Source organism: Hemicordylus capensis, chromosome 6 (genome assembly GCF_027244095.1).
Source record: "Hemicordylus capensis ecotype Gifberg chromosome 6, rHemCap1.1.pri, whole genome shotgun sequence".
Classification (NCBI taxonomy): Eukaryota; Metazoa; Chordata; class Lepidosauria; order Squamata; family Cordylidae; genus Hemicordylus; species Hemicordylus capensis.
Window position 1 is genome coordinate 8,955,175 of NC_069662.1, and position 25,602 is coordinate 8,980,776.

General features: G+C 47.9%; 1 protein-coding gene across 6 annotated transcripts in view; it reads left to right on the forward strand.

The window, feature by feature from the left end:
* Positions 1-25,602, forward strand: part of CHD8 (chromodomain helicase DNA binding protein 8) — a 68,246-nt gene that overhangs the window by 14,978 nt on the left and 27,666 nt on the right. For all 6 annotated transcript variants that reach the window (XM_053262118.1, XM_053262123.1, XM_053262122.1 and 3 more), the window contains 13 exons: positions 7,835-8,736; positions 12,440-12,814; positions 15,338-15,714; positions 16,171-16,285; positions 17,562-17,756; positions 18,626-18,694; positions 19,725-19,780; positions 21,329-21,446; positions 21,582-21,665; positions 22,371-22,508; positions 22,737-22,858; positions 24,364-24,607; positions 25,161-25,337. In XM_053262118.1, the coding sequence (XP_053118093.1) occupies positions 7,984-8,736; positions 12,440-12,814; positions 15,338-15,714; positions 16,171-16,285; positions 17,562-17,756; positions 18,626-18,694; positions 19,725-19,780; positions 21,329-21,446; positions 21,582-21,665; positions 22,371-22,508; positions 22,737-22,858; positions 24,364-24,607; positions 25,161-25,337 (2,823 nt within the window). In that variant the 5' untranslated portion in view covers positions 7,835-7,983. The remainder of the gene's footprint in view (positions 1-7,834; positions 8,737-12,439; positions 12,815-15,337; positions 15,715-16,170; positions 16,286-17,561; positions 17,757-18,625; positions 18,695-19,724; positions 19,781-21,328; positions 21,447-21,581; positions 21,666-22,370; positions 22,509-22,736; positions 22,859-24,363; positions 24,608-25,160; positions 25,338-25,602) is intronic.

Sequence of the window (25,602 nt, forward strand, 5' to 3'; positions counted from 1 at the left end):
AGGTGCTGGAGTGGTTGGGAGATGGGGCATTGGGGTCCAGGAAGCAGGAAAGGGTTGGGGGGGGTAGGGAATGGAGCTGCACAGGGGAGGGGGGAGGGAAAGGCAGGTGGGGCGAGGGGGCTTCAGTCTGCCGAGTCACATTAGGGGGCTAGCTGGGGTTTTAGAGCTGTGGGTACCAAAGTGGAGCTGTGCACAAAAGTGGGGCCTTGGGGCGTAGCAGGGAGGTGGGAGCAGAGAGTGATGGGTTTCAGAGAGAAAGAGAAGGGCTGTCGGGTGAGAAGTCCCAGGATGTTGGGGGCAGAGAAGAGGGGTGGGCGGTGGGGTGCTGAAACTACAGGTGGGGTGGGGGGAAGGAAGCGGCCTTGATGTATGGGGTGTCAGATGAGGAGCTCACAGAGACCCTTGGATTGGAACAATGGGATTTGTGTTCAGGTGGCCAGTGATAGAGAAGGGGAGAAGGCCCTGGAGAGACATTTGGCGCATGGGGAGAAGTGGGGGCGGGATCGGGGAGCAGGCTGGAGTCTTAAGTATATGGACAGCCACCTCAAAATATAAAAGGATGTGGGTAGAGTGGGTCTGCTTGTATGTTTAATTGGACTGCTCAAATCAGGAGATCATTGATTTCTTGTTTAATTGGTAAAAAGGTGTGCTGTTGAGTCATGTTGACTCCTGGCGACCCCAGAGCCCTGTGGTTTTCTTTTGGTAGAATACAGGAGGGGTTGACCATTGCCTCCTCCCACGAAGTATGAGATGGTGCCTTTCAGCATCTTCCTATATCGCTGCTGCCCGGTATAGGTGTTTCTCATAGTCTGGGAAACATACCAGCGGGGATTCAAACCAGCAACCACTTGCTCCCTAGGCAAGTTACTTCCCCACTGCACCATTAGGGAGTGAATTATTTGTGAGTTTTCTTGTAGAACTAAGGACACCCTTTCTAGAGACTGTCCTGGTGTATTAACTACAACAGTGAGGAATGGAAAGGGAAACACTAGCTCACAGGTGGCCGTGGACTATAACTCCCATCATCCCCAGCTGCAGTGAATTGCAACTGGGGATAATGGGAGTTGTAGTCTGACAGTTGGCGAGCCTCAGGTTGTCCACTCATGTGCCATCGCCCTGATGATGGGTCTTTATTTTCAGTTGTAAATCCTTGTGCATCCTTCAATGGCTGGCTTCTGCTTTCCTGTAAATATATATCCAGTTTTTGTGTAATGTGCAAATTGGTGTGGGTGTTTTTAACTCAATTGTTTTATTGTTTGTGAGCTGGCTAGAGAACAATTTTTTATGGCCAGCCAAGAAATGTAGTAGTAGTAGTAGTTGTTGTTGTTAGTTATTAAATTAATGTAAACTGATTTGATTCCTCAAGAGGCAGATGATAAATTGGTTCACCTCTCTTGTTTTGAGGGTTTGCATGTGTGGCAGGGTTCTGTCTGTCTGTCTCTCTCCTTGGCCAAAGCAACCAACTCTTGCATCCTCATAAGAACATAAGCAAAACCCTGCTGGATCAGGCCAAGGCCTATCCAGACCATAATCTTGACTCATGCAGTGGCCAATCAGGTGCATTCGGGAAGCCCGCAAGTGTGGGTGGGGAGGGAAAGAAATGGCCCCCTCCCTAGTATCTGGTGTTGAGAGGCATGCCCCCTCTGATCCTGATGGAAGTCGATCACTTCCAAGTTTAGTAGCCATTGATAGCCCTATCCCCCATGTGTTGGTCTAGTCCCCCTTCCAAACCGTCTAGATCAGGCCTGCTCAACTTAGGCCCCCCAGCTGTTTTTGGACTACAGCTCCCATAATCCCCAGCCACAGTGGCCAATAGCCAGGGATTATGGGAATTGTAGGCCAACATCTGCAGGAGGGCCGAAGTTGAGCAGGCCTGGTCTAGATTGTTGTCCATCCCCACATCCGATGGCAGCAAATTTAGGTAACGTTTAGTTTACGTAAATGTGTCAAGAGGTACTTCCTTTTGTCTGTCCTGAATCTTCCAGCATTTGTTTGTTTGTTTGTTTATATACTGCCCTTTATCCTAAGACCCCAGGCTGGTTAACAACCAGATAAAAACAATTCAGTAAAAACAGAACAGATGCCGCTGATAATTTAAAAAGAGCCGGCACGGTCAGCTAATTTAGCTTCAACCAGTGACCCTGGGTTCTAATATTATGCCAGGGAGAAAAAAGCGACTCTTTATCCACACCATGCATAACTTTTATAAACCTCTGTATAGCTTATGATTAGGGAAGAGGGTAAAAAAGATTCTAACTTGGCATAAGAGCTGGCAGCCAACCCCTGGCAGATGAACTATGGCTCAGAAAAGGAGAAAAGAAAGACACACTTGTAGCGTGTAGTGGATACACCTAACCGTGGAAAATTCTGTTGCGGACAGCCGCATCTGGAGAAAGTGGGCACTTAGTATCTCTCTTTGGTTGCACTTACAGGAACAAAGAAAGCAGAGAAATCATTTGATGTTTGCTAGAAGTAACTGGCTGCAGGTCCCGTCCATGCGTGTTCTGAGAATAGGAAATGTATCCTCCCACCAGCAGGATGGTGTGCAGCAGCTGTTGTGTGGGGCTGCCCCTGAGTTCTTCTCGGCTTTCTTTGGAGAACAGAGACCTTTCGGAAGAGAATCCTAGTTGGTTATACGAGTCCTTTTCCAAGTAAACCTTTTAAATGAGAAGTCTCTCTTCCTTTCCCCCTTCGTGTATGTTTGTCCCCACAACCTGTGGTCCATTAAAATGTTCAGGTGTAGTGTGCGGTCCTGGGACTGTACCACTTTGGAAGGTAGAGGGAGCTTTGCAAGGAGCCTTGCAGGGTTTTTTTAATCCCCCCCCCCCCGCCGTGGAAAGGAATTCCCTGCTCATGGAAAGCTAACGCATCAGAGAGAAGGCAAAGCTTTCCCTTGCTGCAGTTCTGTCTCTGAGAACAGAACAGGAGTGTGTTCAGGGTTTTTTTTGACCTGAAGGAAATAGTTTTGTGAACATGGCCTTGGAATAATCAAATCTATATTGCGGCTGTACCTGGGGTTTGTGTTCTGTTCTGGCTTTACTCCTGTCATAATTTAGCTCCGCTTCTGTGGCACCTGTACCCAGTTTCCATGTACTCTAGCCTTCTGAGGGCTCGTGGCCTCTCCCTCCATGTTTGCATGTAGTGCACACTTGAGGTAAGAAGAATTTTCCCTTGCAACTGTCTTGCACCTGATAAAGACACTCTAGCCAGTCGTGTCTGTTCTGGAGGACTACATCCTGGAAATGCTGACTGTCCTTGCATTCTCTGTTAGTGCTTGGATGCTCAAAACAAATGCTGTGTTTCTGTATGTTGTTGTTGTTTTTTTTTTTAATGTTGATTGTATCTACTATGTGTGAATTAGGCAAGCTGTAATGATGCGCAGAATTGCTATTGGAGGACATGTTGGTGAAGGATGGATTTGTCTCCCTGAATTTAGCGATTTGCTAAATACTGCTGTCCCACGTAGACAGGGCTGAGAACTCTGTGCTTAGAGATCCCAAATGAGAACACGTGCAAATTAAGTCATCTCCATTCAAGCTCAAGGAATCAGAGGTCTTGAGTTTTGTGAAGGATCTGTCTCTTATTATTGATGATGATGATGATTCAATTTCTATACTGCCCTTCCAAAAATGGCTCAGGATGGTTTACACAGAGAAATAACAAACAAATAAGATGGCTCCCTGTCCCCAAAGGGCTCACAGTCTAAAAGGAAACATCAAATAGACACCAGCAACAGACACTGGAGGTCCTGTGCTGGGAGTGGATAGGGCCAGTTGCTCTCCCCCTTAATAGAAGGTTCTGACTAGAATCCTCAGCTTTGTTCCTACCCAAATACCAATTCCCAGGATTCCTTATGAGAAACAATAACCACTAATTACATCAGTATAAAACTATTTATTTATTTTTAATGCTAGGATTCCCAGAGGTGGGTCTCTTCCCCCCACCCCCAATCTCATTCACCCTCATAGCAGCCCAGTGAGGTAGAACTTTGCTGTTCTCATTCTACATTTTGTGGGTGACAAAGGTGATACCTTGAGAGAATAAGTAAGTTTGTTATAAAGCTGGCACGGCGTAGTGGTGAGAATGTTTGTCTAGAAATGCAGAGACCCGGGTTCAAATCCCTCATTGTCCAAGAAGCTCCCTGAGTCCCTTGTGCTAGTCACTCTTTTTCAGCCGAGTCTACCTCATGGGCTTGTTGTGAGGAGCAAAGAGTGGGAACCACTTAAACCAGTCTGACCCCCCCTTGAAGAAAGGATAGAATTAAAATATAAGAGAGAGAGAGAGCGTCTCATAGTATTCATATCTGCATCCAGGGCAACATTACACAGGCAAGTCCTATTCAGACATTGCGTTTACATGCATTTTAAAAAGTGAACCTGGGTACAGGGCCCCTGAAATGCAGGATACAGATAGGGCATGTGTTGCTGCACCGGCGTTCAATTCATGGCACGTGAATGACTATACCGGCCTACGTATCTGTACCTCTGCACACTGCGTACAGATCGTATGAATGTTGAACAGAACTTACGAATAGGGCTACAGTGGGCTGGGCAAATTTGGCCCTCCAGTTGTTGTTGAAGTACAACTCAGATCATTCCCAGCCACGCTCAGTTGTGGCTGGAGATGATGGGAATTGTAGTTCAGCAACAGCTGGACACCCTGGGCTGCAGTGCTTGACAACTGTTTGACACTCCTGCGCATGACCAAACTCTCTCAACCAGCCTTGTAATGAAGCACCTCCCCAATTCACCTGTCCCCAAAACCTACCTGTCTCCAACTTTTTCACTGTCCTTTTAAGTGCCGATAATGTTCCCGGGGCCAACTTGTGCTGCTACTCTATTCCCCCCGCTTCTGGAAATCACCAGGAAGTGACCTTGCATCACATCATAGAGTCATTTCCTGCTGTTTTCTAAAGGGGGAAAAATGGCGACCAGCTTGAGCCGACCACCAGGAATGTTTCAAGCACTGCTGAAGTCGCAGAGGAATGATGGGGTGGGAGGGGACACGAAATGAGTAATTAACCCCACCGATCGATTAAGCGCCGTCAAGTTGGTGTTGACTCTTAGCGACCACATAGATTCTCTCCAGGATGATCTCTCTTCAACTTGGCCTTTAAGGTCTCTCCGTGGTGCATCCCACCAATGCCTGTACATAAATTCCTGCTCACTAGCCATGCTTAAAGACAAGACTGCATGCAACTCAGAAGGCACTTATATTGTACTTTTCCAGGTGTCTCGGATCTCCCCCATGTTGGTAGTTTCAGGCAACCAAAACAAGTAGTTATACTGAGCCCCTTACAGGTGGGGCACTGTAAGTGTCCGATTGGCCATAGGAGTATAGTCTGAGAGTGTATGAGACAGCTTCTCTGCTGAAACCTAGAAGGTTTGGGTCTGGTCAATATCTGGATGGGTGATCATCAGAGAACCCCTTTGTACGCTTCCTTGAGTTCTATTATGGATGAGAGGCAGGATAGAAATTTTTAAAAGGTGCTTGCTGTCCCCATTCTCTACAGTAACTAAGCTTAAATACATGTAACTGGTACACTAGCACAGGCCATTGTGACTGGGCATTATGGGAGTTGAAGTCCAACCACATCTGGGCACCAGGGTTCTCTCTAATTTTTTTCCCAGCTGTGTGGGGAATGAGTTTTGTTCTGGGTGGCAGTATCAAGGCAGTGTGTGTGCACATGCATTCAGAGTGGGGCCTTCCCGATTCAAACCTGAGTGGGATCTTAAATTAACTGTGTGGACATTTTAAAAAGTGTGTGAGCAGACACCTTAGAGCAAGGCTACTCTACTTGGGCCCCTCCAGCTGTTTCTGGACTACAACTCCCATAATCTCCAGCCACAGTGGCCCATAGCCAGGGATTATGGGAGTTGTAGGCCAACATCTGCAGGAGGGCCGAAGTTGAGCAGCCCTGCCTTAGAGGAAACATTACTGGGCACTCAAGTTCAAGGGCCCCTGGGCTATAACCTATTTCCCCCTGTTTATTTTGCCTCCTTCCGCTTGCCTTCCATTGTCTCCCTTGCGCTGAAATAGAGATTGTAAGTGCTTTGGGGCAGGAACCTGTGCTCTCATTTTTTGTAAAGCATCAACAGATGGCACTATGTAATTACTATTTGTATTACTACTACAACAAATATTTATATACTGCTTTTCTACAACAACAAAAATCACAAAGTGGATTACGGAGAAAAAGAAATAAGACCATTTCCTGTCCCAAAAGCGTTCACAATCTGAAAAGGATTAGTATAAGATACCTGCTCTGTTTTTGTTAATTTGTTAACTTGGACTCGTAGACCTCCCCAAGTGCTCGGGGTGTGAGTTATTAAACCCTTTTCCTGGCCACTGAAAGTCAGTTTGGATAAAGCTTGATTTGTGCAAGTATGAATCAGTGTTCCCTGTTACAAGGATCTCTAGATGGGACCATGACTCCCATCATTCCCAGATGCAGTGGCCTTTGGCTGGGGGTTATGGGAGTTTTAGTCAGCAATATCTGGGAATCCCTGTCACAGGGAACATTGGTGTGAAAGTTGCTCATTTTCCTACTTGGTGATCTCTAGCCAAATATCCTGACCACCGTCAGTCAAAGGTGTCGTGCGTGTCTTGATCTGGTTCATTCACACATGGCTATCATCATTGGATTCATCAATATGCATGTGCAAACTAACTTTCTGGAAATAACGGCAGGTGACTGCTTCTGGAGGGGCAGTGGATGGGTGTTCTGATCCTCTAGCAAGAATCGTGATCTGCAGGCAGTAACGCATGCCTTCTAGGCAGCAACTGTTCCTGTTTAGTATAAAAAGGTGTAGCTCCTTAGCCCCTCCTTCAGTTCAGATAGAACTTGTGCAGCAGCTGGTTGCAGGAGAGGAGAGGATACCTGTGGCCATAAGAGGAATCCAACAGATGGGTTTCCAGGAACAATGGCTATTCATCAATCATACTCACAAATTGTCATAAAGGGGCATTGCATCCCTGACTAGTTTCCACAATTTTGTTGGCTGTTGCAGAGGATATTTACATGGGCAGCTAACACAGTGTGTCCTCCTGATGGCCATTTGTGTGTTCAGATTATTAACTGGGGAGGGGAAGATTGGAGGAAGGAATTGCTTCTTCCACCTTGGGTCAAAGGCATCTAGGCATTTGATACTGGCTCTTCCAAGTCTGAAAAAACACTCATTGGTCCCTGCGCAGTATTCGTAGCTTAAGAACTGTTGACATGAACAAGCTGCTGCCTGTGAACTTAGCTTGCTCTCCCCCCCGCCCCAAAGTAGAGATGGGGAAAACAATGGGGTATCCGTGGGCAAGGCCCCTCTTCAGTGGTGACTTGAGACTCAAAGGGCAAGAGTGGAAGATGATAAAATATGTTTTTATTATCCCACGCTGTCCTGAGAAGGGATTCGTATCCTCTCCGCCCCCACGAGAGGCAGGTTGGGCTGAAAGGGCACAAGATCCTCCTCTGAGCTTCATGAAAGCTGGATCACTCTAGACCTGGATCACTCTAGTCTGACACTGGCTCTTAAACAATAATGTAGACTTGCTGTGTATCTAATAATGGATAGGAGTAGAAACAGAAGGGATGCTGGATTTGAATGGGTGTCCCCGGCAGTGTTCCCTCGAACAGACAATCCCAGAAGTTGTTGACTACAACTCCCAGCATCCTTAGCCAAAGCCCACTGCAGCTAGGGATTCTGGGAGCTGTACTCAACAACATTTGGGAATCCCTGTTAGAGGGAACACTGGTAGCAGGATGTGGGCTGCTGGTAGCAGTGCATTCTGGGATATTAACGTGTGTAGTGTTTCTCACTTTAATTCCATGTTTCATCCTCTCTAGCGAGCTCTAGGTTGCATGTTTCTTTCTTCATGAGGCGGTGCCCTTCCTGACGGTGGCCATTGGAGACTTGAATTCGTGCTGAAGTTGGGGAGAGGACCTCAAAACAACCCCCTCTCCCCTAACTGGGAGCTCCGCCTCTTCCTTCCATCATGGCCGACCCCATCATGGACCTTTTTGATGATCCCAACCTCTTCGGCCTAGACTCGTTGACAGATGACAGCTTCAACCAGGGGGCCCCGGACCCCATAGAGGAGGCACTGGGACTTCCAGGCGTGGCCTTGGACTCACTGGCAGGGGCCCCCAAAGAACAGCAGGTCCCGCCACACCCAGAGCCTCCCCAACCACAGACTCTGCCCCTCCCAGATACACAGCCTGAGACTGTGCCTGAACTGCCCCAGCAGGACCAGCCAGGACTTCTGCAGGCCCCGCAAGACCAGGAGGTCCTCAGCCAGGGCAACCCATTCATGGGCGTCTCTTCGGCAACCCCCACGCAAGCTGTAGCACCCTCCTCCTCCACTGGAGGGCAGCAGGTAGCAGCCGCGCCTCCTCCTGCCCCGAAAATTGTCATCTTGAAGGCGCCGGCGGGGGGCTCGATGGCGGGGGCCCACGTGGCCCAGATCCAAGCCCAGCCCATCGGCGCAGCCAACGGGGGTAAAGTGACCTTTGCGAAAGTGCTGACGGGCACCCCCTTGCGGCCCGGCGTCTCCATCGTCTCGGGCAACGCCGTGCTGGCCACCAAAGTCTCCCCCGGGGGAGGGGCCCCCGCAACACTCCATCGCCTCGTGCAGCCCGGCCGGCCCGTCAAGCAGCTGGTGCTGCAGCCCATCAAGAGCCAGGCGACGGGGAGCACCGGAGCCACGCCGCTGAAGCCCGCTGTGACGCTGACCTCCACTCCAGCGCAGGTGAGTGGGCCGCCGTGCAAGTGGGGCGCAGGACGCAGTCCAGTTGCCCGACCTGGGCAGGAGTCATAGCTGGTTGGCCCGGCCCATAGGCAAGTCTCCACTGGAGGAGAGCTGGTCTTGTGGTAGCAAGCATGGATTGGCCAATTTCCTAAGCAGGGCCTGCCCTAGTCGCATTTGCATGGGAGGCGACATGTGTGAGCGCTGTAAAGTCTTCTCCATCGGGGGTGGGCAGAGCACTCACATGCTTGCATGCAGAAGGTTCCAAGCAACCTTGGAAAAGCCTTTGCCGGTCTGTGTAATGATGATGATGATGATGATGATGTCAATAATGTCAATATTATTATTGTCAATAACACCTGTCTGACTGTGCAAACAAGAAATAATAATAATAATAATAATAATAATAATAATAATAATAATAATAATAATAATTCGATTTCTATACCGCCTGTAGACAGTACTAAGCTAGGTGGGCCAATGGTCTGACCCGGTAGAAGGCAGTTTCCCCTGTTCCTGTGTCAAGTCCCCAGTTCAATCCCTGGCATCTCCAGTTTGAAAAGATCTAGTGCTGCCTGGGTCTAGAGAATTGGCCCCAACCCGAGCAGACATTGTCAGCCCCGGGGGCCGGTTCATACAGACCGTACTGGCCTGGTTAGAAAGGGGATGCGCTGAGAGTGAAGCTCGTGTCTTCTGCAGATGTCATAAGAACATAAGAAGAGCCCTGCTGGATCAGGCCCAAGGAAGCCCATCTAGTCCAGCATCCTGTTTCGCACAGTGGCCCACCAGATGCCACTGGAAGCAGCATGATACCCTCTTGGCATGCCCCTTTATTGCCTGGGGGTGGGCCATTCACCCGAATGGCCGCAGAGCAGGGGTTGAAACCGGGACCTTCCCGTGAATGGACATGCTGGGAGGATATTGGGACATCCGCAGAAGCCATCCTGATTGGCTTTTTCTAGTCATGTAGGCCAGTAAGGTACTATCCAAACCAACCCAAGCTGCACCGTTGGTTGGACTGGCTATGAGGCAGCTCATTGTTTAGGAATGGGGCCATAGCCTGGTGGTAGAGCATCTGTTTTGCCTGCAGAAGGTCCCAGGTTCACTCCCTGGCAGCATCTCTAGGTCGGGCAGGGAAAGACTCCTTCCTGAAACCTTGGAGAGCTGCTGCCAGTGAGAGCAGACAATGCTGTGCTAGATGGACCAAGGGTCTGACTCGGTATAAGTCACCTTCCTGTGTTCCTAAAATATTTATATACCACTTTTTAGGGGCCCCCACCCCAAAATCTCAAAGTGGCTTACGTAGCAAAATAAAACTATATCCTATATATAAGGAGAACTAAAACTATCCTGTATATAAGGAGGTGGTCAGGCTGGTGGATATGTCTGCTAATGAGTTTGATTTATCACATGTGTTTCTGATGGACTTTCTTCTGGCAGAGAAGCAATATTTTGGGGTTTTTTATAAATTCATTTATATGCCACCTTTCAGGCCAGATCTACTTAAGTGTGCCATCGAGTTGGTGGTGGCTCCGGACGGCCCTGTGGTTGTCTTTGGTAGAATACAGGAGGGGTTTACCATTGCTTCCTCCCACACTCTGAGATGATGCCTTTCAGCATCTTCCTATATCGCTGCTGCCCGATAGAGATGTTTCCCATAGTCTGGGGAACAAACCAGCGGGGATTCGAACCGGCAACCTCTGGCTTGATAGTCAAGTCATTTTCCTGCTGTGCCATTAGGTGTAGACAGTTAAAAGAACCCAGAACAGTCCAGTTTCTGGCTCTGCCCTCTTGTGGCTCCAGCAGGAAGAACCTGGCACCAGAAGACAGGCTGCAGAAGATGGTGCTTCTCTGTTGGGCAGCAGTTGTAAGAATGGTCCCTGGTTGCTTTCTCTTCGCACCACAAGCAGTACCAGGGGCTGGGGATCAGGGAACAAGATGGCGGCAGTCTTTACCCCATCTCTGGTGTGTTACCTGCTATGGAATAAGACCAAGAGAATAGTCCAGCAAGACGATGAGAGCAGGTGACAGTTGCAGAGACGGGTGCTTCTCCTTCCTCCGTATTGTCGGTCTCTTCTCCTTGCACTCCCCCATAAGCACTTTGCACTAAGAACCCCAGGACTAGAAAAGCCTCTCTCACCCGTCTGCAACCTGGGACAGTACCATATTCACCTTAACAGAAGATGACTCTGAATTTAAGACAATTCCCTTTAAAAGTACAGATTATACCTGTACTTATCCAAAAGGAAGAAAACTCTGGATTTAAGACCGAACACACACTCACACACACACACACACACACACACACACACACACACACACACGCATGCATCCCAGTTTATAGCATCAAAGAACATGGGGGATAAATTTAGACTTGGTTTTGGGTAAATACAGTATCACTTCACGCTGCAGATGCATGGTGTGCCTTTTGCATTTTTAACTCCTTAATGACATAAAAGGTCTGCCAAATGCTGAAATCCAGTCTGTCAGTGAGGAAGATTGTCTCAAGCTCTTCTTCCTTAATGTATTAGACTTCCATGTACATGGATTTTACTTATTTTAAACTCTGGGAAGTATTAAAGCATACAGCCACATCCACACAAACAGCTCTACATTTCAAAGTGGTGAAGTCCCAGGAGAGGGTATACTACATGGTATTTCTTCCTGTGTAGCTTGACTCTGAAGATGAGACGGGGAAGTTCATGACGGGAGGGGGCAGACAGGAATATGGAGAGAGGAAACTCCTTCTGGCTGCTAGTCTTGAACACTTGCTGCGCAAAACCTTCTCACTTTGTTTTGCTACGATCAAGAGAGCTAGCAATATTCTCAGAATTGATTGCATTTTTCAGTGGCAGAGCTGAGAGTAACCCTGTTCACATGTGATGCTCAGCACTTGTACCTGAGTGTACACAGGTACTGATCAGTGTTCTTTCTAACAGGGGTTCCCAGATGTTGTGGACTACAATTCCCATAACCCCCAGCTACAATTCTTTTGCTTGGGAGATGGGAGTTGTAGTCCACAACATCTGGGAATCCCTGTTAGAGGGAATACTTGTACAAATCTATACACGGTGCAGTTCATACTTTATGTGGAACATTGGTATGGCAGTACACTTACTTTCTGTACCGTGCACTTGAGGGGTCTGTACCCAGGTTCACTTTTAAAATGGATGCAGGCCTTCAGACAAACAGGTGTGTGGGTGTACAGATGTCTATACACTAACACAACATAATGTCTGAATAGGGATAACTAATAAATAAATATATATATATATATATATATATATATATATATATATATATAATATCTGCTCTTTTAAAAAAAAAAATACTAGTACCAGATTTTCCTCAAATGCTGAACTTGCTGTTGTATTTATTTATTTAAATTTATATACTGCCCTTTATTCTAAGATCCCAGGCTAGTTAACAGGATAAAACAATAAGGTTTGATGGAATGAACATCGAAACAAGATAAAACAATAAAAACAGAACAAAAGGTCGCTAAAACTTTCAAAAAGGGCAAGGAGAGCCCATTGGCCAAAAGCCTGAATAAAAAGGCTATCGGATCACCCGCTCAGTACAGCCTTGGAGAAACCGAGTCGCCCCACTTCTGTTGGCACTTGGTGCTGGGAATTGTGGGAAGCGGTGCTCTCTTGGGCACGGGGCTGCCGCCCCTTCAGCTAACCTCCCCGTTGCTTCTCTTCAGGGGGAGTCGAAGCGCATCACCCTGGTTCTGCAGCAGCCGCCAGCTGGCGGGGGCGCCCCAGGGCAGCGCCACGTGGTCCTCGGGAGCCTGCCGGGCAAGATTGTGCTGCAGGGGAACCAGCTGGCCGCTCTGAGCCAGGCCAAGGGCACTCCCGGGCAGCCTGCCAAAGTCGTCACCATCCAGCTCCAGGTCCAGCAGCCTGGCCAGCAGCAGCAACAGCCGGGGACCCAGAAGATCCAGCTGCTGCAGCAGCCTCCGGTCAGCACCTCGGGCCAGCAGGCCCCCCTGGGGGTCTCTGCGGTGCAGCAGGCCCAGGTGGTGGGCGGTTCGGGACAGAGAGTGACGGTACCCCTCAAGGTGGTTCTGCAGCCACAGGTAAGGGCCACGTTGCCCACCGGGCTCGGGTTGGGTTTGTTTTTCTGACACATACTGGGGTGTGGTGGCTTGGGAGAGCCGAGTTAAGGTGATGCTGGGGCGCAGAAAAACCGCAGGATGGGTTAGTGGATGTGTGAATCAGTTTTCTGGGAATGCATGCTTTCATGTTAATAATAATAATAATAATAATAATAATAATACAGTAAGCTTCTAGGCCACATAATAACTTGGACGGTGTGTGGCCGGTATCTCCTGAAGTAACCTTGATAGTGTGTGGCCAAAATCTGCAGAGGTCTTAAAAGCAAGCCAGTGAAACTGGCTTGAAAGTGACTGAATAAAAGATGTGGTAGGGGGTGGGGGTTGTTTTGGTGCTCCACCCACGACCAGCAAAGCCAAAATAGATTATGCTTAATGGCAACAACTGCAGGAAAAACTTCCGTAGTGTGCATGATTTGTGCAGGGTACTGAATTGAGAGAGGGGGATTTTTTGGTACAGAATTTGGATTGCCTGGGCACAGAATTCCAGTTGGTTTTTAGCAGTGAGTACATCAGAAGAACCCAGCTGGATCAGTCCAAAGGCCTGTTTAGAAGCTACACACGGTTTCCCTCAGTAGCCAGTCAGATGCTGCCAGGATGCCCACAAGTGGGGTTTGAAGATGACAGTATCTAGTACTTGGAGGTACACTGCTTCTGAACACGGAAGCTCCGTTTAGCCACCCCAACTAATTGCCACTGATAAAAAGTATTCTCCCCTTTAATTCCATTCGTGCCAGTCGCCATGACCATGTCATATGGCTGGAAATGGCTTACAAGAACATAGCCCTGATTATGATGTGTTGCTGTGATAGTGTTAGGAGAAAGAACAGATTGCTGGTCTGTCTCTTGAGTACTCTCTAGGAGTTTTGGGGTGGTTTGGCAAGGTTGGTTAGTCAATGGAGCAAGGATGGTTGGAAGGACCTAGTATCAAATACGTTTCGTGATCCCGATCCATAGCCCTCCTCAGCAGCTGCTCTTAAAATGCATGAATGATAGAATATAATTTTATTGTAATACCAGTAAGGGAGGCTTATCCTTGACCAGGCAAAGTCATTTTGCATAGATGACACTTGTAGAAAAGTTCAAGAATTAAAAAAATTCTATTACATATCTTTTCATTAGTGTGCTTGGAAAAGGGAAGTAAAAGAACAGTTTGACATTTGCAGGATTCCAAATTAAAACATTTTATTGTATAAGTAGCTCAGTGTACCCGGCGTTTCTCAGAGTTTGGTGGCTCTACCTGTTGTAAATCCGTCCATCTGTCTGTGTGGGGTGGCTGTCGGGGTCCCTGGGTAGCCTATATTACTTGTAGGGTCCTAGTAGGGTCCAGCCTTGTCAAGTTTGGTCCCAATAACTCAAAGGTGTGTGGGAATGTATAGGGAACAAACAAACAGACATTCGATTTGTGTGTGTGTAGATATATATATGGTGAATTTGAAACATAGTAAATGTGAATCTGAGAAAGAGCTGCTTTTCTTGGGCACGATGTCATTTTAGAATTATTGATCTGATTGAGTGTTAAAATATAATTAATTCAGAATTTCTGCTGAATTTAAAACAAAACTATTTAAGCATGTCCACAAGCATGTTCTGGTGTAAAAGTAGTGCGTTCAGGTAATTTAAGTGCCAGGATTGTTCATGTAAAATTTGGTATCTGTAGATAATCGGCAAGTATATTCAGAAATTGTTCAAAAAAATTACCACCCCAAAAGTGTGTGAATTTTCGCTGAGCATATTCTGGTGTAAAAGTAGTGCATTCAACTAATTTCAGTGGCAGGGTTGTGTGTTGCAAAATTTGGTATCTGTAGCTCATCAGAAAGTATGGTTCTTTCACACAAACAGATTATTCAAAATATATAATAGATATCAGCTTGCTATTATACAAAATTGGGCCTATAACAATTTTTTTTGGAGAAATTAATAAGAGAAAACACACACATATTGCTATGAATATTTTAGATCATGATGCCAGGAGAATACCAAATGCCTGTGATGGTCCACAATAGTCCCATAGCATTTTCTTTAGCCTTCGTATGTGCTATTAGTGTTTGGGCAAGAAATTTTGCTGCCCTAAATGTAACACACTTTATCCTTTCAACAAAAACAGCCTCATCTTGCAGACAACACCCCATCTTTAAAGTTTTAATAATCTGTGAATATATTTAGCTCAGAGATCTTTATGCATCTCCCATGTAAATACAAAATGAGTAGGATCTTCAGTGGACTGGAGATTACGAAAGAGACTCGCTTTCTTTTAGGGTTGCCCTTAATTTGAGGAAGAATATTCAGATGGGTTTTAGAAAAAGCTGTTAAATCAGTTAAATCCCTTGCGTAGTTAGGTGTTGCATAGATGGGTGGAGAGAAAAAAAAATAGAATGGGCCTGTGTTGGTACAGCCGACGGCAACCTAACAACTTAGTGGAGCCTCCAGACAAAGCCAAGATGTGACCCTTGACAAGCTGCACCTATCTCGGTTACCCTCTTGCAGGCCAGTTCATCACAAGGCAGCTCCTCGGGGCTCTCGGTAGTTAAGGTGCTGAGCAGCAGCGAGGTCGCAGCTCTGCCCTCGTCCAGTGGGACTACCCGGAGCAGCTCGGACGAATCCCGCAAGCTGGAGCACCAGAAGAAGCAAGAGAAGGCCAACCGGATTGTGGCGGAAGCCATTGCCCGCGCCCGAGCGCGGGGCGAGCAGAACATCCCCCGCGTGCTGAACGAGGACGAGTTGCCCAGTGTGCGGCCCGAGGAGACGGGAGAGCGCAAGCGGCGGCGGAAGGGCGGGGGCGAGCGCATCCCCAAGGAGGAGCGGCCGCGCAAGGGCAGAGGCCAGGGGGGATCGGGCAAGAGCAAAGGCCGTGGAAAGCCCAGGTGAGGGCCAGTCAGGCGAAGTCTCTCCTCGTTGGAGATGGTGGCGGAGCTAGGCCTGGATCCAGCTGTGAGTTTCAGGGTCTCGCAGTGCTCGCCTCCAAGAAGAGGTGAGCATTATGAGATCCAGGTTTCTTCTCCAGCTCAGATTTTAGCCTGAGCTGGAGGAGAGTTCCCCTTTGACCCAAATTCCCCTTTGACCCATCTTTGAATGTTAAAGGGCAGCCCTCTCGTCACAAGGGGACTCTCAGGCGCTGTGGGGAACTTAGGCAAAAGCTCTATTTCGGAATGGGTGGATGGAGACTGGAAATTGGCTTGGCTTGGAAATGAGCCAATAGAATGGAGTGTGGGGTAGCTGGTCTTATTTCCCAGCCAATACTATGCAACTTTTCTACTTCGAAGCCTCCGTCTGTTTGAGGGGGCGTATTTCATCTTTCATTTCTCTCTCGTTCCTTCCAGCACCATCACGCCAGTAGTAGGAAAGAAACGGAAACGCAACGCCTCTTCTGACAACTCGGATGCGGAGGTGATGCCAGCACAGTCCCCACGTGAGGAGGAGGAAAGCAGTGTCCAGGTGAGGCCAAAAGGCGGACATCTTTGGGGGCAAAATCCCTCTTAACTGACGAGAAGGAGGAGTAGAAGCATTTATACGGAGTCCTTTGAGAACTCCTGACTCGTGCTTGGACCACTCAAATGTGGGTCCCTGGACTACAGCTCCCAGCATCCCCAGCTGCGAAGGCCATTGTGGCTATGGATGATAGGAGTTGTAGTCCAGCATCTGAGGACTGAAGTTTGGGAATTCCTGACTTAATGTGTGTTGCAAGAAGCCTCTAAGGCAGGTGAGTATCATCCCCCGCACACTGCAAATGGGAGAATTCTTCACTCTCATTCTTAATCCCTGCGTTACTTCACCATCTCTCTTGCTGGCCACCCTACTGCTTACACAGCACTTCTAACATTCAGAGGAGTTTGCAACCTTCATATGGTTTACCCGGATAAGCAGCCTGTAGAGTAGGTCTTCATTGTTCTCATTTTGGACAAGTGCTGCCAAGGCTGAGAAATTGGGCTTAATCAAGGCCGGAGGGCCACTTCACACATGATGGAAAGATGGGCTCCTCTGCAGAGGGGTGGGGTGTAGGGATTGACCACAGCTCGCCTGTAACTTTTGAAGTCGAGATGGGGGCATCTTTAAAAACTACAGAAACCACAATCCCAGGGAAGAGAGGTGGTCTTGGGGCAGCCAGCCTGAATTGTCTCCTTTGCTAAGCAGGGTCTGCCCCAGTTTGCATTTGAATGGGAGAAAACGTGTGAGAACTGTAAGATATTCCACTTAGGGGATGGAGCACCTGCATGCTTCCATTTTCCAAGTTCTTTTCCTGACAGCATCTCCTAGATAGGTCTGAGAGAGACTCCCGCCTGCGACCTTGGAAAAGCCACTGCCCGTCTGTGTAGACAGTACTGAGCTAGATGGACCAATGGCTGACCTGGTATAAGGCAGCTTCCTGTGTTTCTAACCACAGTTCCACCTCCCAGTATCTCCCAGCGGAAGATCTCTGCCTTAGGAGAAGACCACCACTCCGATTCCCCCGCCGTACTTTGCCCTTCCAGTCTTCTCCACCCCCATTTCTTTGATTTTTTTCCATTGGGGGGGCGGGGTTTGCTTCAAGCACCTTGGTGCTCTTGACACTCAGTTGGTCAGTATATTCAACAGTACTATTTGCAGCTTGGGCGTTGGACTTGTCGGTGCCATGTTCTCTGCCCGTGGGGAATCTCAACACGGAGAAGAAAACATCATTGATAGCTGTGTGGAGTGCGGGCCCTTATCCTGTGCTTTCCTTCCCCAACCGCAGAAGCGGCGCTCCAACCGGCAGGTGAAGCGGAAGAAGTACACCGAGGATCTAGACATCAAGATCACAGATGACGAAGACGACGAGGAGCTGGACGTAACGGGGCCGATCAAGGCCGAGCAGCCTCCAGCCCCCGAACCTCCCGTGCCGGAACCCATCCCTGAGGGGGAGGCTCTGCCTTCCATGCAGTTCTTTGTGGTGAGTGTGGCAGCCGCGTCCCTGGTGCTGTGCCCTTCCTCCAAATGGAAGCAGATAGTGGGAATTGCAGTCCAGCAACCTCTGGGGAGCAGTGTTCTCTCATCTGTGTACGTAATGAGTTTTGTTCTGGGTAGCAGTGTCAAGGCAGGGAGTGTGCCTGTATTTTAATATTTGGTCTGTTTTAAAATTGAAAACCCGATTTCGGGGTTTTTAATCACTGTAATTGTTTAATTGTTATCTTAAAATGTTTTTAAATTGTCAATTGTTGTGTTGTTTTTTAATTTGTTTTAGCTCTTTGCTGTTTTTAGTGGTTTGTTTTAATTGGAAACCGCCCTGAGCCATTTTGGAAGGGTGGTATACAAATCAAATAAATAATAATAATAATATTTTCATAGCGGGGCCTTCCTGATTCAATCTGAGCAGGATCTAAAATTAACTGAGTGGACATTAAAAAAAACACAACCTGTGTGTGGGCACGCATGTGTGCACGCACACCTTAACAAGGCAGCTCAGCTTTGGCCCTCCTGAACATGTTGGCCTACAAGTCCAATAATCCCTGGCTATTGGCTGGGGATTATGGGAGTGGCTGGGGATTATGGGAGTTGTAGTCCAGAAACAGTGGGGGGAGGGGGCTAAATTGAGCAGGCCTGCTTTAGAGGGAATGATGTGGGGACTTCAGTTTCAGAACGCGTGGATTAAAGGGAATTAGACAGATTAATGGAAGGTAGATCTGTCAGTGGCTGCTGTCTATGGTAAGTGGCACCTCCCTATCCAGAGGCCTCTGAATACAAACAGCTTAGAGAAAATGATGAGGTGGCAAGCTCTTTTTAACTTAATACTCTCTCTTCTTACTCTGTTACCTCCAACAGGAAAACCCCAGCGAAGAGGACGCTGCTATCGTGGACAAAGTGCTTTCCATGCGGGTGGTGAAGAAGGAGGTGAGAGTCTGCTTTTCTGCTCCTGGGGGTGTTGGGATGGGACGTGTCCCCTGCAGCTCTCTAGCTGCTTCTCGCAAGGTACATACACTGCCTTGTGAGCCTGCTTCAGTTTCATTGTAACTATGATGCTGTGTGTGTGTGTGTGTGTGTGTGTGTGTGTGTGTGTATATAAACTTCAGGCTGCAGGTAAAGCTATGATATGGAAATTTATGAAATATTATTTTTAATCTGCCAGAGTCAGGTATGAACCCAAACAGGTAGCCTTGTTCAGAACAGAAGCAGCCGTTTTTGTGCCCCTTCCATTGAAGAACATAAGAACAGCCCTGTTGGATCAGGCCCAAGGCCCATCTAGTCCAGCATCCTGTTTCACACAGTAGCCACCAGATGCTGCTGGAAGCCATAGGCAGAAGTTGAGGGCATGCCCTCTCTCCTGCTGTTACTCCCTTGCAACTGGTACTCAGAGGCATTCTGTGTCTGAGGCTGGAGGTGCCCCATAGCCCTCCAGCTAGTAGCAGTTGATAGACCTCTCCTCGATGAAGTTATCCAAACCCCTCTTAAAGCCATCCAGGTTGTTGGCTGTCACTACATCTTGTGGCAGAGAATTCCACAAGTTGATTATGCATTGCGTGAAAAAATGCTTCCATTTGCTGGTCCTAAATTTCCCAGCAGTCAATTTCATGGGATGATCCCTAGTGTTATGTGTGAGAGAGAAGAATTTCTCTCTATCCACTTTCTCCACACCTCTATCTTGTCTCCCCACAGCCGTCATTTCTGTCAACTAAATAGCCCCAGGTGTTGTAGCCTTGCCTCATAAGAAAGGTGCTCTAGGCCCCTGATCATCTTGGTTGCCCTCTTCTGCACCTTTTCCAGTTCTGCAATGTCCTTTTTTAGATGCAGTGACCAGAATTGTACACAGTACTCCAGGTGTGGCCGCACCATTGTTTGTGGTCAAGGTCAAGTCTCTCCCCCACCACCCTTGCTGTTTTGTGCTCTAATCCCCTCTTTCCCCCCTCCCCACCCCAATCTGCAGCTCCCCAATGGGCAGTTCACAGAGGCCGAAGAATTTTTTGTCAAATACAAGAACTAGTGAGTATCATGTTGTTTCCTTGATACCTACAACTTTGCGGCCCAGTGGAGGCTGGTTGTTTCTTACACTTGGTCATTGGTGCACAGAGTCACTTGGGTAATGTAGGATGCTCCCTGTCCCCAAGGAGCTTCCCAACGAAAATAGACATCGGGGGAAATGGATGGAGGGAAGAGTGCAGGCAAATGCCATTCCATCTATGTAAAGCTTGGCTAGAGTTTGGAAGGAGGGTTAATACAGTAAGCAGTACAAAAAGGGGCAGGATTGGTTGGGAAGGATGAGCAGTGGAATTGTGGAAGCATTTGGAAGTGGGTGGGGTGGAAACGAATATGACAAACTCAGGCCAAAAGATAGTAGTGATGTGCTTGAAATGTGATTCGACGTCCGAATCACAGGCACATCCCTTTAAAATTGAGGACTAACACAGCTCCTTTAACATGGAGAGCAGGTCCATATCTGCTGCTCCTCTGTTGTGGTGGCACTTCTCCACCCCCACTATGACTGCACACCGGTGAGGCATTTCCTAGCTGCCACTGTGCGACGCCCACACATGCATGGCTTCCGTGCAGGTTGGGACTAGTTCCACAGGCAAGGACAAGGAGCTTCTGGGTGTGGAAGGGGATGGGAAGCAAGCAAAAAGATCTGAGAAGGGGGCCTCTCATAATCCAAAACAATGGATAGATCAGGGGTTCCTAGCTGTTGACTACAACTCCCATCATCCCCATCTACAGTGCCCAAAGGCCATTGTAGCTGGGAATGATGTGAGTTGTAGTCGAACATCATCTGGGAACCCAAGGTTGAGAATGGGTGGAATAGATGAATTTTGTCAGAGCAGGAGAGACTGCATGAACCAGTGCTGCACATGCAACTTAATTATTTGCTTTCTTTATTTTTTTTAATGCTGTCTCACCCAGTTGGCTCTAGGCAGTTCAAATAAGTAAGAACAAAATAAATCACCCATTAAGAACAGCTGGAAATTAAAACCATTTAAAAATCGCTAAAGGCCAGGCTAAAAAGATGCATGTTTAGGGCTCCTTCAAAGGCTGGCAAAGATCCTAAGCCTCGGATATCTACCATAACTACCTGAATTGAAGAAGACTCCGAATTTAAGACGACGCCCTTAAAAAGTAAAGGTTAAATACCAGTTATACCTGCATTTACTCAAAAGGAGCAGGTCTGAATTTACTCAAAAGGAGCAGCTCTGAATTTAAGACAACCTCCCTATTTCTAATACCAAAAAACTTGGGGGAAACCTAGATTCGGGTAAATACAGTATAGGGATTTGAACCACACCAAGAGGGTTTCATTTTTGCTGACAATGTACCACTTTCTGGGTGGGCCTAGAGCAGGCCTGCTCCAATTTCGCCCTCCTGCAGATGTTGGCCTACAATTCCCATAACCCTGTTGGCTACTGTGGCTAGGAATTATGGGAGTTGTAGTGCAAAAACAGCTAAGGGGCCAAAGTTGAGCAGGCCTGGCCTAGAGGTTCCTATTTCAAAATGTGTGCTTTGCTCACCACTCCACCCTCTTGTCCATCCATCTTCCCCTAGTTCTTACTTGCACTGTGAATGGGCCACCATCGCTCAGCTCGAGAAGGACAAGCGGATTCACCAGAAGCTCAAGCGCTTTAAAACCAAAATGGCTCAGATGAGGCACTTCTTCCACGAGGTATCAGAGGGACTTGCAGCTTAGCTTGTTGTTTTAAAATTGAACTGGGATCTGAAATTTTTAGCAAGCCAAATCCCCTGTTACAATTCAGATGTGCCCAGCCTCGCCCATGCCCTCTGTGTTCTCTCCCCATAGGACGAAGAGCCCTTCAACCCAGATTATGTGGAGGTTGACCGTATCCTGGATGAGTCACACAGCATCGACAAGGACAATGGCGAGGTGTGTTGGTGTTCTGGGCAGGGGGTGCTCTGCATTCCAAGCAGGTGCTGACCAATGTTCTCTGTAACAGGTATTCCCAGATATTGACTACAACTCTCATTATCCCCAGCCAAAGATCATTGCAACCAGAATGATGGGAGTTGTAGTCAACATTTGGGAATCTCTGTTACAAGTTCCCTTCCTTGCGGAGAACTTAAGGATCTCGTTAACACCCTCCTAAACCATCCACATTTTGAGATCTGCTCCAGAGGTGGTTCTCTCTGTCCTGCTGCCCTTGGAGGTACAGCTGATGGGCATGAGAAATGTCAGGGCCTTTTTGGTGGCGACACTGAAATCGTGGTATGCTGTTCCCAAGGAGCTCCGTCAGGCCCACAACCTCCCACGTTCTGGCAGAATTAAAGACTTGTTTAGACAGACACTTTTCCTTCAAGTAACACAAGTTGACTGATAAACGCAAGAATTAAAATGGCAACCTTTAGCAGACTTTGCTGAAGGATGTCATGATGCTGTTTTTGAAACAGTGCTTCACTGCTTTGCTCTGCTGCTTCTTTCTGTGTCCATAGTGTGTTGTAATGTGTGTGTATTGCTTTGTGCGTTCTGTGAGCAGCACTGCACATGGATAGAAAAATCTATAGAACTAGAGTACATTTAAAAAAAACTGGCAGTAAGTGTGTGTCTTTTGTCTGTTTCTTGAATGGTGTGTAGCCCGTCATCTACTATCTGGTGAAGTGGTGTTCGCTGCCTTACGAGGACAGCACGTGGGAACTCAAGGAAGATGTGGACGAGGGGAAAGTCCGGGAGTTCAAACGCATCCAGTCGAGACACCCCGAGCTCAAACGAGTGGTGAGTGGTGACTTCACGTTTTTGGCAGGAGAGCAACAGGCTATCTTCAAGACTTGCTTAGGGGCTTCCAGGGGCATCTTGTTCCTGTTTAGGACAAGATGGACCTCCATTTGATCCAACGGTGCTCATCATAGTCTGAATCAAGTAGCCCTCAAACTATTTGATTGAGGTCCATCTTGTCAGTTACAGGGCCCATTCTGTATGTGTGTCTAATGCTTTTACTTCCAGGCCCGTCCCCAGGCAGGTTCCTGGAAGAAGTTGGAGCTGTCCCACGAGTACAAGAACGGCAACCAGCTGCGAGAATATCAGCTCGAGGGGGTGAATTGGTTGCTTTTCAACTGGTACAATAGGTGAGCCCAAGGAAGGAGAGGGATATGAGCAGAAAGGGAAGGCCTGGCTGAGTATGGCGTCCTATTGCTGTTTTTGGCAAGGCTTTGTGAACTGGGTACTAAATCAGGAAATCAACCTTGTACTCCAGCGCTGCAGAGCTTTGGACTACGGCTCCCATAATCCCCACCCCCAGTGGCCAACAGGCAGGGATTATGGGAATTGTAGGTCAACAACTGCAGGAGGACCAAGGTTGTATGGCCTTGTTCTATGCCAAGGCTTACCTGAGTTGTGCCTTCTAAACCTGGGGGCTCTCAAACGTGGGTCCTCCAGGTGTTGTTGGACTGCCACATGGTGGCTGGGGAAGATGGGAGTTGCAGGCCAACAACATCTGGGGGCCCAAGTTTAAGAACCCCTGCTTTTAATCTATAAACATACCTGGTCAAAGAAAGATGTCGGAGCACGGAGATCCCACCTTAATCCCTGGAAATCCTCAACTCCCAGCTTCAACAGGCAGTGGTCCTACCAAGTTAGTCAACGTTCTTGAGGGCTTGAAAGCTGCTTGTTTTAAAAACAAAATGCCAGATTCTTTGGATGGTGAAATGAGTGCCTAAGAACAGCCCTGCTGGATCAGGCCCAAGGAGGCCCATCTAGTCCAGCATCTTGTTTCGCACAGTGGCCCACCAGATGCCGCTGGAAGCCACAGGCAGGAGTTGAGGGCATGCCCTCTCTCCTGCTATTACTCCCCTGCAACTGGTACTCAGAGGCATCCTGCTTTGAGGCTGGAGGTGGCCCACAACCCTCCGACTAGTAGCTTATGAGAGCCCTCTCCTCCATGAAGTTATCCAAACCCCTCTTAAAGCCATCCAGGTTGTTGGCTGTCACCACATCTTGTGGCAGAGAATTCCATAAGTTGATTATGCGTTGGGTGAAAAAGTACTTCTGTTTGTTGGTCCTAGATCTCCTGGCAATCAATTTCATGGGATGACCCCTGGTTCTAGTTTGATGTGAGAGGGAGAAGAATCTCTCTCTATCCACTTTCTCCACACCATCCATGATTTTATAGACCTCTATCATGTCTCCGTGCAATCTTTTTTCTAAACTAAAAAGCTCCAGGTGGTGTAGCCTTGCTTCATAAGGAAGGTGCTCTAGGCCCCTGATCATCTTGGTTGCCCTCTTCTGCACCTGTTGTTGTATTTATCTGAATCCAAGACTAGTCCGTCCGTGTCCGTCCCCCGTCCAATTATTTGATGTTGGTAATCGGGGTCATCTTAAATTCAGAGACCCCTTCCTTTTGGGTAAATACAGGTAGAACCTCTGTTTTTAAGGGGTCTTAAATTCAGATTCATCTGCTGTTTGGGTGAATACAGTAATACCAAATCCTGCACTTATGTGTTACAGTGGGAGGGAGATATATGCAGTTCACTAAATCAGTAATATTCTCATTTTATGGATGGGGAGGTTTGGCGAGTTGGCAAAGAAGTATCGGTGCTGCTGCCTTACGATCTCCCCTTCTGTCTCCATTCAGACAAAACTGCATCCTGGCGGACGAGATGGGTCTGGGCAAAACCATCCAGTCGATTGCCTTCCTGCAGGAGGTGTACAACGTGGGCATCCGGGGGCCCTTCCTGGTCATCGCCCCTCTCTCCACCATCACCAACTGGGAGCGGGAATTCAACACCTGGACCGAGATGAACACCATCGTGTACCACGGCAGTCTTGCCTCCCGCCAGATGATCCAGCAGTACGAGATGTACTGCAAGGACTCGCGGGTACGGGAGGGAACCAGGTTGTGGTAGCGGCACAAGGGGACCAGAATTGGGGCGTACAACAAGATGCTGCAAACACGCTTAAAAAATTAAAAAGTCAAATTGTGTGAGTTTTTAAAAAGGGATTAATAACAATATATTTTCAGCAGATACTGAAATGTTTCTTGGGGGGGTTAAGCGTGTGTCCATGTGTGTATGTATCCTTTTCTCTTCTATGGAGAGCCTATCCAGGATCGTACGGCATCCTCACAATCTCACCTGTCCCTTCATAGTTTTTGTATGTTGCTGGCTAGATTGTCTGTTCCCCCCCCGCCCTTTAGCAACCAGGAGGACTAGGGCTGCTTTAAACGTTCATAGTTTTTAATGGGTTGTTTGCGTTTATCTGTTTTATTTATGTGAACCGCCCTGAGCCTCCTGGGTGAGGTGGTCTAAAAATGTAATTAATAAATGAGGACTACCAGGCCCAAGTTTATGGATGGAGCAGGCAGCAGAGATTCATTGAATTCCTACCTGCTCCTGTTGTGTGTCTGGATCCATTCTGTTTTGTCCCCAACAGGGTCGCCTGATCCCAGGAGCGTACAAGTTCGATGCCTTGATCACCACCTTTGAGATGATCCTGTCGGACTGCCCCGAGCTGAGGGAGATAGAGTGGCGCTGCGTCATCATTGACGAAGCCCATCGCCTTAAGAATCGCAACTGCAAACTGCTGGACAGTCTCAAGCACATGGACCTGGTAAGGGTTCTTGTCTCTTCCTGCATCCCTTCCTAGCGACAAAGGGAAAACTGAACTTGATGCTTGCTTGTGTATGATGGGTCGACGAAGTACACAACAGCCCTCTTTGTACAGCTGACTTCAGTACCATGGACAGGGCTGTGCTTCCATGGTCCCACAGCAATGCTGTGCAGGCACAGAATTTGGTATTCTGCCTTTTTTCTTTCTTTCTTCAATTTAGCTTTGGCTTCCTGTGGTGCTGCCAAGGTCTAGTCTCGGCATCTGT